Source organism: Pogona vitticeps, chromosome 3 (genome assembly GCF_051106095.1).
Source record: "Pogona vitticeps strain Pit_001003342236 chromosome 3, PviZW2.1, whole genome shotgun sequence".
In the NCBI taxonomy this organism is placed as follows: domain Eukaryota; kingdom Metazoa; phylum Chordata; class Lepidosauria; order Squamata; family Agamidae; genus Pogona; species Pogona vitticeps.
Genome location: NC_135785.1, coordinates 177,810,601 through 177,824,604, shown reverse-complemented (window position 1 = coordinate 177,824,604; position 14,004 = coordinate 177,810,601). Strand labels below are relative to the sequence as shown.

Below are 14,004 nucleotides of genomic sequence, written 5' to 3'. Positions count from 1 at the left end.
CGTTTGCAGAGGGGAACGTCTTGGCGTGCAAGAGATGCCCGGCTTGTGGGATCTGAAGAAGATCGCGTCTCAGTTCGAAACCCACCCACCCCTCGGTGTTCTTTCCAAGCTCCGTCCCCACAAGCTCCCCTCTCCCTTTCTCTCCAAGAGCCGCCCACAAAGAAAGGCGATCCCCTGCGCCCGCCTGCTTCAAAACACACCAGGCAAGAAAGGCGAGAGGAGGACATGCCTTGCGCGGGGCACCCGCTTGCACCTCCCCGTCTTGCGCGTCCTGGGGCAGGATTTGCTGAGTTTGGGGGTCCAGTTGCTGAAGTTTGATCTGGGCTGCCGGAACGCCTCCGCAGAATAGCGGAAACCTCGCTCTTTCCTCCTCTCTCCCTGAGTTTCTAAGGAGGACAGAGAGAGAGAGATGGTCTGACCCTGTCTTTCTTCAGTTTCCACCGGGCTTTTCATTTTAACAATCAAGAAATCCTGGATTTTCTTCTTAAGCGGGTGTGGAGGAAAAAAGAAAAGCATCAGCTACATTCTTGGTTTTGTTTTGTTTTTTTTAATTTCCAGCTTCCCCCCCCCCTTTTCTCCCCTCCCCACTTCCCACACCCTTCGGAGTTCTCTCGTCCCCCGCCTGCCCCTGGAGTGATGAATTTCGAAACCGAGTGTTGCAGAAGTAACCAGGAAGGAAGAATTGCATGCTTGGCTCCAGCCGGACACCTTTGGGCTGGGAGGTGAAGGCGCGCAACTTGCGCGGGTGCCTGCGGGCGGATCCAAGAAAGAAGCGACCCAGGAGCCCGCGGTGGGGTCTGGGGGATAAGGCGCAGACGGGGGCGAGTGGTCTGCATAGGACACTAACCGGGCTTCCCGTGGCCGATTGAGGATGGACTCAGCGGGGAAAGGTGGCCCGGCCCCTTTGCCAAAACAGTAGGTAGTACGTCCGGTTTTCTCTCTTGCATGGTATGGTTGGGCTTCTTAACTTCCAAAACTCCATGGACTGTAGTGTGGATGAGAAGTTCCCTGGAGTCTAGGCGGTTTTTTGCGTGCGTCGTTTTTAACACGTGTCAGCTATTCCTGGAAAAGAGGGGGGACATGATTTGCAGAAGCCGGAGGGCTTGTAAATTATTTTTCTTCGCTGCAGCCAAGGAGAAGCGGAAAGTTTTCTGGGGGTTGGTTTCGCTCCTTCGACCACAGCCCCCTCAGGCGCTTTTGTTGTTTTTTTTGAGAAGTCAGACAGAAAGGTTGACTGGGAACTTAAGGAGAAAAGGTGAAGGACTCAACTCTCTCTTGCTTGCTCTCCAGTGAGTGACTCAGTGAATTAAGGGGCATTTTTCTCTAATGTGAAGCATGTGCACTTCAAAGTTAAGATGCGAATGGAAGGCAGACAGTTTTGAGGACTTTCTTTCTTTCTTTCTTTCTTTCTTTCTTTCTTTCTTTCTTTCTTTCTTTCTTTCTTTCTTTCTTTCTTTCTTACAACCATTTCTTCTGCCTCTTACTAACACCTACCTCAGTTACATCCTTCTGCTGCCCTAAGTGAGGCTGGTGGAATCATCAGCCTTCATTCTTTTCCTCACCACCTACTCTGTCTCTCTCTCTCCCGCCTTGGCCAGGAAACCTGAGGCCACCGTGGGGGAAAGTCCCTGGATCCGATCCCACTGCCCACCCACCCCGGCAAGATGCTGCCATGTGATGAAATAGTCTCCAGAGGAGGGGAGATTGACAACAGGAGGTCCCATATTTGACCCAAGTTAATAATTCCTTTTGATTTCACTCAGTCCAGTTTCTCAGCCAGAGTTACAGTCCCTTAATGCCGCCTTTTGACCATCACAGTCATATATCATACAACACACACATGTGTAAAAACAGACATACTGTACAGGAAAAAGAGCATTCTTTCATACTCCTTCTATCCCTGACTGCTCTTCTAGGCAATAACTCTGAACATTCCCTAGGGGGCAGTGATCCACAACTGGAAAAGAATGGGGCAAGGTGAACTTCATTAGAACTAGTTGAAGCCATCTATAATAACAGAAGTCTTTTTAATTGTGTGATTACTCTTCTTCTGAACCCATTCAACTTCTCAGAACTGGATAGCTTTACAGAAAGCAGAGTTGTCTCAATGAATATTGGGTGCTTATGATGTTCTCTTTCTTTCATCTTGGCAGCTGCTCTGTCTTACCATTTTGTCTGCGATCCTACCTTCCAGGAACCTCAGTGCTCTGATGGTGTGTAACACTTGCATGCCAACTCCTTTTCTTCTTCCCCTTTGTTGCCACACTATGATGTCATGGGCATCACCTGTGTCCTCATGGGCTTTCAAATAAGAGAACATGGGTAATTAGAATAGAATATTGTATTCTCTCTCTCTCTCTCTCTCTCTCTCTGTGTGTGTGTGTGTGTGTGTGTGTGTGTGTGTGTTGTTCGATATATTGGATGTTTGGTGCTTCTTGTTTATTGCTTGGCCAGCTTTGTAGAGTTATGGGCTTGGAGAAGACCAGAAGACCATTTAGGCAAACCTTAACCTCACCTGGTTCCCACCAATCCTGCCTACATAAGGATCACCACAGTGTGCTCTTCAAAACAGAGTTTGTGAGAACACTTCAGTTATTTTATTTCTTTAATACATTTAGACATTATCCCACCTCTAAGGAGCTCGGAATGGCATACCTTCATCTCTGCATCTTATTTTATTAACACAACAGTCCTGCAAGACAGGCTCGTTTAAGAGAGTGTGATGGCTCACCTGACTGGGCAAGATTTTGAATTTAGGTCTGTCCAAGCCAAGTTAAAGACTGTATCCAGGCATGCCATGCTGCTTCTATAATGCTAGTTGATTGCCTAATCTTTTACCTTTGATTTTGAGTGTCTTCCCCACCAATGGGCCAGAAAAAACTGAAAGTGCTAAAGTGATGTTTACATAAACTGGTCAAATGTGGGCTCAGTGCTGCCAAGCAGCCAGACAGCTTGTTGTAAATCATGTAGAACAATGTACTCACCAATATTTCTTCATCAAAGCGGAGAGACATTTTAAGTGGGAAGCAAGAGTGCTCTATCATATCTCTGCAATTCTTCAAGGTTGTTGTGAGTGATTTAGGTCAGAAGTTCCAGATGTTGTAGACTATGGTTGCCACAATACTTTATCATTGGTTATTCTTGCTGTAGGTGGAAACATCTGGAGGGCTAAAGGTTCCTTGCCCCTGAATTAAATGAAGGTATGGCGGAAACCCTTTTCAGGTACATATAAGGCACAGAAATGGCAGGGAGAACTCACACCTCAGACTGCAGGAATCCAAAATTAGTTTAACAAAATGGGAAACTGGACTGAAACTAGCAAAATGGAAGTTGAAAGAGACAAATGGCCAAATTGTATATTCATGCAAGAACACCAAAATAAAATCTGCATGTATTGTTTGGTGTGTGTTTTATTTGGCTCCTTGCCCAAAGTGTTGTAGTTTTGAAGAAAGACAAGAGGTATCTTCTGCTTCCCTGGAGGAAAGCTCTAAATCTAATAGATTTCAGTTACAGGTGGCCTGTGAACTAAGCAGAGCCAATGCCCGATCCAACAACAAGCTCCCACCCACCCTGCTCACTGAATAGCTACTACTGGTTACAAGAGAGAATATTTTGGTGAACATTAAGAGAAATACATATATTGATGGAAGATTGGGTTCACTATGGAACCCATCATGAGAGGTCTTCCTGTATAGTCTGGACAGTCATCTGTTAGGGATATTGTAGCTCTGGATGTCCTGCATTGACCAAGAGGCTGTATTCTAAATCGCCTTGGAGTCACTGCACCATCTATGAGGGCAAACCTCCTATCTTGCTATGATAGCTATTGGGATATTCACTTTATCCATGTTTTCTCATTGTATTTTGTTAACAGCTTGTCCCTTGCTTCCTTATGACTGCAAGAATATGCTTCTGTTGTATATCTGATCAGTAGGTATGTCATCTTGCAGCCCGCTGTTTGTAAACTCACTACATGGCCCTTGCATTCTACTGCCCTGTCCACCAAGCCCAGATTATTAGATCTTGATGGTCATGACATGTGCCTTGGCTTTCTTCTCTCTGCAGCTAGGCTGGCAATAAGAGGAAGAGCTCTTGTACCTTTAAAAGAGTGTACAGAGGGAAGAGACAAACTACATTGCTGAAACTCCCTTCTTCCATTGATGGAACGTACACCTGCTGATCATCAAACTGCAGATCCAGAAAGGTTCTTGGCTCATTGACTGTTGGTCATCTCTATTGAATTCTAGGGAAACCAAGGAAGTGTATCTTTGGTTGTTACATGTGGTGTATATGTAGTAGCAGCAGAAGCCACAAGAACCTTATGAAGATAGCAAAATTGCTAGCAGTATTCGGTGGTCTCACTGATAGTTTGTATCCATCGTAGAGGCTAAGTTTCTACAAACTTTCTAGTTAAATCACTATTGGTTGCCAATTGCTCTCAGTTCTTTCACCAATCCTAGCAGGGGTGACCCAGTGGCAAATTTGGACTTTTCGAGGTCCCTCCCTCTGTCCTGAGGCTTCCAATTTCTTCTCCAGGGCAAAAGGAGGTCCTAGGGATCAACATAATTTGATCAGTCATGATTGAAACTGCCCATCAGTAAATGGTGCAAGTGGTCTCTGTGTGAAAAAAATGGTGCTGTCCCATGTAATGCCTGTCCAGGTTATTAAGCATCATAACACAGAGAAAAACATGCTTTCCAAGGCTTACGTATCAGAATTTAGCCTACATCTTCATTATTTTATACAAAGTTATCACAACTCTTTAACTAGATGTAATTACTATGCCCCAAATGATGCAACTGTGAACTGCAGACACTTACAGATCAGATAGATAACTTATTTACAGTCAGACAACAAAGAGTCTTGCAGCTTCTCAAAGATCATGAAGTTTTATTGGGAATAAGCTTTTGTAGACTATAAGCCACTTCTTCAGATGCATAGGGTGTAGCTTCAACAGATAAACATTTTATACAATAATGGTAAAAGAGAGAGTATATGAACTGTAACCCACAAAAGATTGTGCTAGATGAAACTTGTTCTTTAAGAAGCTGCAAGATACCTTATTTTCACTGCACTAGACTAACAGACTGATGTGGCTACCTTCCTGGAATTTTCTATTTTCAGTTAACCTTAATTCAACCGCAACTCATTTCAGTTCATCAGCTCTAGACAGGTTAATCCTTCATTTGTTTTCCAGGAAGATATGCCTCAATGATTTCTCCCTGCCTTGGTTACACATCTTTTAAAAAGCATGAACAAATAACATAGTGCCATTGAAAGAATATGAATACATGGCCACAACTTCGAAACAAAAATACCCATAGCTCACTGTGACTTAGTTGATATGTTATAGTCTTTGAAATGCTGGACTTGGGCGTTCTGGGTTCAAGTGCCCATGGAAGCCTGAGTGATCCTGGTACAGTCATTCTCTTTCAAACTGATCTGTCCCACAGGGTTGTTGTGAGACAGCAGTGTGGAGGTGGAATGCTCAGTATACCACTGTGAGCTCTTTGGAGGAAAGGCTGGGCATAAATGAACTAAGTACTAATACATGATTTAGCCATTTTGACTACAGTCACCTTTGAAATGCATCGTCAATATAGATGTAAGTGCATATACATTGATGAGTCCAGATAGGATCACAAAAAGGTTCTCCAGCTGAATTACAAATTGATACAATACTGCCTCAGAGTCAAACACCATAACTGTACTTTCTATGGAATGAGATCCTACAAATCTTTAAACAGCTAGTATTTCCTAGTTGGTATTTGTTGTTGTTGTGCCAGATATTGATAGAGATGGAAGATAATGTGGATATAAAACATTTTCCACTGCTATACATACGTACATCTTTATTTATTGTTTGTTTTTATTTTTTATTTTTTAAGGGAAGAATATAGAGAGAACCAATTAGTCTGAGCCTGGGAATTAAAACAGGAACTCTTTTTTTTTGATGTCATAACCTCTGGCTCTAAGCAGGATTTATAGGAAAAGGAATGGATATTTGTTACTCCTCTAAAGAAAGAAAATATGTCCAATATTTAAATGTGACAACATTTATTAAAGGATCACCTCATTAAGTTCAAAGTTCTCAAGAGGTTTTTTTTTCCTGTGAGAGGGGGCAACTGTTATATTAGCCTGACGACAGACATTTGAGAATCAACTTCCACACACACCCATAAGGAACCATTACTTTGAATTACTATATAATAGTTTGCATATGACCTTGATAGGAAATAAGTCACAAACCTAGTGCTTGCAGATTGAGGAATATGGATGCATACACAAAGAAACAGCTATGTGAAGTCTCATGGCTCAGTGCCATGACCCACTGTGCTGAGGAAGTGGCTTATAAGGAACTTAGCACTGATATAAGGGTGTGATGTATCTAGTTGCCACAGCACTTGAGCCAAAGTGACATGGACTTCCTCTCTGTCACTGCACATCTCATTTCTTGCCATGCAAAGGTGTTCATGGGAGGAAGTAAATCACTTTATGAATGGCACAGCAGGATAAGGAGAAAGAATTAAGTGAAACAGGAAAATAGGGGATAGGAGAAAAGTCTGGGCAGCAATCAGGAAGAGCTGGTGTAGAATGTGCAAAATAATTGGCATAGCCCAATTAACTGGTGACTGAGCTTGGGGCAGGGCTAAATGGTGACTGGGAAGGAACTGGTGGACTCACTGGGACAGGACCTGATTTAATACAGGTTGCTTCAGAATAAGATGATCTATCTGCCTCATGGCACAGTGGTTAAACCGCTGTACTGCAGCCAAAACTGTGCTCACGACCTAGGGTTCAATCCCAGGTAGCCGGCTCAAGGTTGACTCAGCCTTCTATCCTTCCGAGGTCGGTAAAATGAGTACCCAGCTCGCTGGGGGGGGCAATGTGTAGCCTGCATAATTAACTTGTAAACTGCCCATATAAGCAGCATGCTTTTTGCTTTTTATTCTTTGGGGAACACATCACCGTGGTGTGATTGTTGAATTAGAGGGTACAGTATGTGTAGCATGTTTTTAGAAGAGATGCTGTAGAAGTGGTAAAAAATGTCTGTCATAACACATTCCTTATTTAAAGATCATACATTTAGTATGCCTTGTTTTGTGACTGGTTTTTGAAGACTTAAATTGAAAATCCGATTGCAGAAACTTCTCTGAGGGAAACCTGCCAGGGCAGGGAAATGACTTTATAATAGAGATGATACTTTCCAGCTGAAGTTTTGTTTGACACTGAGTGCCTGTGGATAAGCTTATAGCCTGAGACAGGAGAAAGGTAACTAGCAAGTGGCAAGGCTCTGATAAGCTCACAGGCCTGTTTTAATATAGATGGGCTCAGAATAGGAGGAGCTATTTGCTTATTGTTTGAGCAATAGGCCAGATTCATATGAGCTGATCCAAGGAAATTCAGGGTGGTGTCTTGCCTATGAGGATCCTTTTTTCTTATGTGCCTTCCTCTTCCACCGACTGACATGCTGTTTCCTATTTATGTGCATCTGCCACCACAACTGATGAAAGACACGAGTGACCCAAATGCACAGTCAAACTTCAGTTGTGGCTGTGCAACTTGCAGCTGACAATCCTGCAGCTAAAATCTGTTCATGGGATCTAGAGTTTTAGGCCTGATTTTCATTTATTTAATGGGCAGCCTTAGTCAACAGAGTGTGCATTAACTGTGAAATATAATTATAATTCTTCCTCTTCACTCCTTGCTCCATACTTCTATCTATAAGATTTACGGATGCTGTTTTCTATGCTGTGGGATGGTATGTTTGAAGTGGCAGAGCCAGATGGCACTACTGCAGCTTTCCTTTGATGCTCATGTGAAAGGGATCCAACCATTGAAAGGCTCTATAAATTGTGCAGCTGGACCCAAGTGTGATTGTGCATTGAGCCTTTGATTCCCTCCCTTACATCAGTGTGTTTTGTTGATGCCTATTATCAGGATACCGAAACACACTGACCTCTACATTCCATTGGGAAGGGGGAAAAGCTTAATGGCGCAGAACATGGATTGCATGCAGGTTCAGCTCCTGGCACATGTAGCTAGGGCTAATGAAAAACTCTCATGCTTCACTCAGTGGAAGGCACCTGCCATTCTGAATCAATAATACAGTGGACCCTCGACTTACAGACGTCTCAACTTACAGACTTTTCGAGTTACAGACTTCTCTGGCTGCAAAATTTAGATTCGACTTGCAGCCAGAGAATCGACTTACAGACCAGAAAAAAAACAAAATGGAATAAAAATAGAATGAAAACCACTGGTTATGGGATTAATCAGTTTTCAGTGCATTGTAGGTCAATGGAGATTCGACTTACAGACTTTTCGACTTGCAGCCACCATTCCAATACGGATTAATTCCTTAAGTAGAGGGTCCACTGTACTGAACAATTTGGTCCAAGAGCTTGATGCGGTTTCCTGTGTATTTTGTTTGACCTGGTTTCAAGATTCCAAGAGAAACTTTCCAAAAAAAGCCTGTGTGCTTCGATACATACATCTTTAGGTACAGGCTGTACTGCTCTGCTTATGTAAAATTAAAGATAATTGCTAATATATTGCAACTTGCAATATAATAATTAATATTCATTTGGATGATTACAGACATATTTACCGTTTGATCTTAAGACCTGCATATCTCCTAGCTGAGCCATATAGGAAGATGATGGCTGTGCTAGTAGATACATTCAACTCAATGTTCAAAACTGAGTGCCTATTTTTAGCCTACTTTTCTTATATATAACATCCAATTTGAAAACAGCTGCTGAATGCACGTGTATATTGAAGGCTTTGAAACATACTGTATATGCATTATTTTATTTTATGCCTGTTTAAAAATTAAATCCGTTCTTTTTTTGTGAATGAAACAGGTATAAAGAAATGAAGAAATCCGAGATGATGCTGAAGCAACCACATTTGGGGGCACTATCCGTGGTGCTGATTCTTTGTCTGGGCCTTCCTGGAATCACAGTTGCATGTCCTCACCCGTGTGCCTGCTATGTTCCCACTGAAGTTCACTGCACATTTCGGTCCTTAGCAGCAGTTCCAACAAAAATTTCTAAACATGTGGAACGAATTAATCTAGGGTATGTATTTCAATTTTATTGTAGCATTTAACATTCTTTGAGTGTAATTAGGTTCACCCCCATATGCTGTTTAGTCATAGCACTATACAACAGAGCTGAAATTTGACACCATTCCTGTGGATTGAAAGCCTTTTATAAAAGAGGAAATGAATGGAATAGATCTGAACTATTATCTGATTACTTCTAATTAACACTTCTGTGGTGAGATTGAGACATGTCATTGGAACATGCTGTACTATCTTGCCTTCAATGAATGTGTGACCAATAAAACCAGCCAGGGGTGGAAGTCCATCACATTTGCTTTTTTTCCATTTTGCTTTAGGCCTATCTCCTGTGGCTCTTTAAGTCTTTCATTTTCAAGAAAAGATCACTCATGTTGCACTGCAGCAGTCCCTTGAAATATATTATTGATTAACAGGTGACAGCCTATGATTAGCCGATGAATCCTCACCAGTGTCAAGGCAAATGATATGCCATTGTTTATAAAATTAAGTGGTATAAGGTGACCAGATAGATCACTGTGTCGGAGCACCTACCAATATAGCTTGTGAGCAGGAGTCCTATTCCCCCACTATGCCTCCCAAGTAAAGAACCAGCTGATGTGGCCTTGGGCAAGGGGCACAGTCCCAGGGTGTCCCCAGAAGAAAGGAAGGGTAAACCACTTCTGAGTGCTCCCTGTCTAAAAAATGTTGGCAAGGGTCTCCATAAGTGTGAAACTAGAAATCTCTAAATAGTGACTTGTACTGCATTGAATTATTCTCTTGGGACTGATATATGGCTGTGTATATAAATGTGACATGACACCAATGTAAGAAAGATAGTGATCTCAGATATTATAAGTCAACTATAGCTGCTATGGCATATGCAGTGTGCTCTGAGTCAGAAACAGCAGTATCTATGTGTGGTTTTTTGCTTGGCTCCACTTGCCAATTATGTCACTTTAACAATGCAATTCATTGATAAACCAAGATGCAAAAAAATTTATGGCAATTTCAGCAAAAAGATTGAATGGATTTGTTGATAAATATATAGGTAAGGACCAAAATGGTTTTATAAAGGGTAGACAAATGGGAGATTTAATGCGAAGAGTACTTGATGTAATAGATCTAACTAAAACGATAAATATAAAAGCGGGTATACTGTCATAGGATATTTTAGGGCCTTCAGTTTGGTGAGATGGACAACTTTAAAGCTTTAAAGATATTAATAAAAGAATTAGGGTTTGGTATAGGTTTTAGAAACACTATACAGCAACTATACTCTGAAAACACAGCTGCAATTATAGTAAATGATGGAATGACAGAAAAAATAACTCTAGGCCGAGGAGCAAGACAAGGATGTCCGTTATCACTAATACTGTTTATTTTGGTAACAGAACTATTAGCAAATGCAATTAGAGAGGATACCAAAATAAAAGGAATAGGGAACACCAACAAAATTAAGGATAATCTATTTGCAGATGACACATTGTTAACAATTTAGAATCCAATAGATTCAATAAATAATATTAAAGTGCATTTAAAAATATTTGAGGAAGTTATAGGGGTAAAGGTAAACTGGAATAAATCAGAATGTATGTTAATAAATTATGGGAATGATAATAAGAGTAAAATGAAGCAAAAAATTGAAAGAAAGCTAAAAGGTAGTATTAAATATTTGGGAATAAAAATTACTTGGAAAATGCAAGAAATTATGAAAACAAATCTAGATAGTGTGAAGAAACAAATTAAATAACAAATTCAAGATTATCATAGATTGAAGATATCATGGTTTGGAAGAGCTGAAATAGTAAAAAGTAAGACAATCCCTAAATTAAACTTTTTATTTTGGACACTGCCCATGAAGACAGAGGATAGGAAATTAAAAGAATTGCAGAATCTGGTTAATAGATATTGCAATGAAAATAAAAGGGCAGGAATAAATAAAAGGGCAGGAATAAATAAAAAAGTATGTTATATACCTGAAAAGAAAGGAAGATTGGGTATACCTGATATTAAATTATACTATATAGCAATTGAGGCATGTCTCAGAAATTATAATAAATGGTAAAAGGATTAATATAGAGTGACCTGGAACTTCATAAGATTAAGGATAGTGTAACAAATATGTTTCATAAGGAAATTTTAAAAGAACTGATGAAAAAATGGATAACCTATTATTTTTAAATAACATGTTGGAATGTTGGAAGAAGTACAAAAGAATATTAAGTCAAAAGATTTCCCCACTGACTAGTGTAGTAGATTTGCCTCAATTAATTAATTGAGATTTTCAGATGTATGATGTATCACCATAAGTCTGAAACAGGTTAATAGTGCACAATTATTAGCCACCCAGAGTAGACTTGTATCTAGATGGGAGGGGTATAAATTTAATAAATGAATAAATAGATTTTTCTTCCTTTTAAAGAATGTATTTAATAAAATTACAACATAAATAACACATATATTCCCCACAACACATTTGTGGTATATTACCCTCCACCTTCAGGATTATATAACAGTACATTTGCTACATATACCTTCAATTGTTTTCAGAATTTTGTTTCTTGTTTTAACTAGCACATCCTGTCTCATTGGAAAACTGTACTGATTCTTGTGGTGGGGTATATCCATTTTGATGTGTTCATGTGATAGATAAAGATAGCAAATATAAATGGTCTTTGAACAATGATTAGTAGCTTTTGTTAACTTATTGCAAGATGTTTCCTTCAATAGAAATAATAGGGCAATTGTGATGAAATGTTTTGAAATACAGATTGATCTAATTTTTTGATTAATCTGTGAAAAGAAAAGTAATTAATCAATTATTTAATTAAATAATCATTTGTTAAATCAGTTCACAATCCTAATTGCAAATCTTATAATTTTGCAGATTACAACTGCTGATTCAGCTGAACAGTTAAATACCTAGTTTGGCATACTATGGCTAAAATCCTGCTGCTTAGCTTAGTAAATTATAGTAGAGTAGGCCCATTGAATGAATGAGGATTTAGTGAGTCCTCTGTATAGTCCTCTAATTCAAATGTGCCTATCCTACCTTTGACTTACAATACAAAAGGAAGTCACAATTAGAGTAGGCTCCTTGGAATCAATTGAACTTATTTGTTGTTGTTTAGTTGTTTAGTCATGTCCAACTCTTCATGACCCCATGGACCAGAGCACGCCAGGCCCTCCTGTCTTCCACTGCCTCCCGGAGTTGGGTCAAATTCATGTTGGTTGCTTCAATGACACTGTCCAACCATCTCATATACTCTAGTTAAATTTACTATACTAAGCAACAGATTTTTGGCTTTAATGTACAAATCTAGATATTCAGTTAGTAGCTGCGGCTTTCTGCTCTGAGAAATGGCTTGGCAGACATCCATTTTTAAATGGCCCTGCCAAATTTTTATTCACTTATTGTTAAGTGTTTTGTTGGCATCTTGCAAGCTTAATGGTTTGCCAGTCATCATATCATCATAGTTTGGATCTCTGCCACTGAATAATAGCCCCGTCACTTGGTGAAGAGGAGAGCTTGATCTAAGCAACATTTCCATGAACTTATACTTCAGCTGAACTGCATTTATTTCAAGTTATTTCATTTTAATTTTGTAACGATTTATAACCAAGAAGCATAAAACTGGCTTTAGGAACCACATATAAAACACCAGCTGAGGACACATGGCCTTGTTAAAACACTTCATCAACTTGTCCTATTGCGCACAGGATTTAGGAACAAATCAATATTGCCTAAAATGCCAGGTTTTCTCAGTGATGATTTGTTACTGAATATATTTAAATGTGTTTTCTTTCCAGGTTTAACAGTATACAGACAATATCTGAAAACTCTTTTGCAGGACTTGCAAAGCTAGAACTGCTCATGCTTCATGGAAATGACATCCAAAATATACCAAATGGCGCCTTAAAGGATCTGATATCACTACAGGTAGAGCCAAAGTACTTGTTTGGTTTTCAAGCAAGAGCTACAGTTAGTTTCTCAGTTCCCACATGGGCAGAAGTAGGCTGCTTTTCTCTGGTGTTGAAGCAACTTGTATCGCTAGATGCACAGAGCATATTACAAGATGCCACAGAAGTCCTATTTCTATATAACAGTAGCTTCAAATATGGAGATAAATTTATCAGTCTTTTATATTTTTTCCAGTGCAGTACAGCAGCCATTTTTAATTTTTAGGCATCAGGAAGCATTTGTTAGATTGTGGTGCATTATGCTCATTCACCTTCTCTTTCGCTGTCCTTGGTCAGTTTAAAATTGTCCAACTATTCCATAGCCCTGTGGAAAGTTTGTGTCTGTGTGTCTGTCTATATCTGTATGTGTGACAGGAATTTTATGGGATAAAAGTGTGGCTGTATTTCCCTAGGCGGGGACTGTAGTCTCTCTTCCTATGTCCTGTTATCTGACTTAGTTGTGATTTTTTCCCCCTGTAGCATCAGTGTTAAAAATATTATCTCTTTTGTTTCATTTAGGTATTCAAGATAAGCTACAATAAACTGCAGGTTATAACAGGCCAGACTCTACAAGGGCTTTCCAGCCTCATGAGACTGCACATGGACCACAACCAAATTGAATTCATCCACCCTAATGCTTTTAATGGATTAACGTCCCTCAGACTTCTCCACTTGGAAGGAAACTTACTCCAACAGCTTCATCCCCACACATTTTCTACGTTTTTGGTCCTTGATTACTTCAGGCTGTCAACAATCAAACACCTCTATCTGTCTGAAAATGCCATTAGAACACTGCCAATGGGAATTTTTCAAAGAATGCCACTCCTAGAGAACATTTACCTTCATGGGAACCCTTGGTCATGTGACTGCAGGTTGAAATGGCTGCTCCAATGGAGCGAGAAATCTGCAGGTAAGACAAAGTCCTTGTTTTCTATAGTCAATTAAAAAACTGACTCTAACAGAAATATGTCCAGAAA

At 40.0% G+C, this 14,004-nt stretch overlaps 1 protein-coding gene across 2 annotated transcripts in view; it reads left to right on the top strand.

Annotated features, from left to right (window-relative positions):
- Positions 1-208: 208 nt before the first annotated feature.
- Positions 209-14,004, top strand: part of MXRA5 (matrix remodeling associated 5) — a 32,607-nt gene continuing 18,811 nt past the window's right edge. The window contains exons 1-4 of one of the 2 annotated variants that reach the window (XM_020786996.3): positions 209-915; positions 8,868-9,083; positions 12,878-13,007; positions 13,547-13,937. In XM_020786996.3, coding sequence (XP_020642655.3) covers positions 872-915; positions 8,868-9,083; positions 12,878-13,007; positions 13,547-13,937 — 781 coding nt within the window. In that variant the 5' untranslated portion in view covers positions 209-871. Of the gene's footprint in view, positions 920-8,867; positions 9,084-12,877; positions 13,008-13,546; positions 13,938-14,004 lie in introns of both variants that reach the window. The other variant, XM_072994398.2, reaches the window with a different exon arrangement.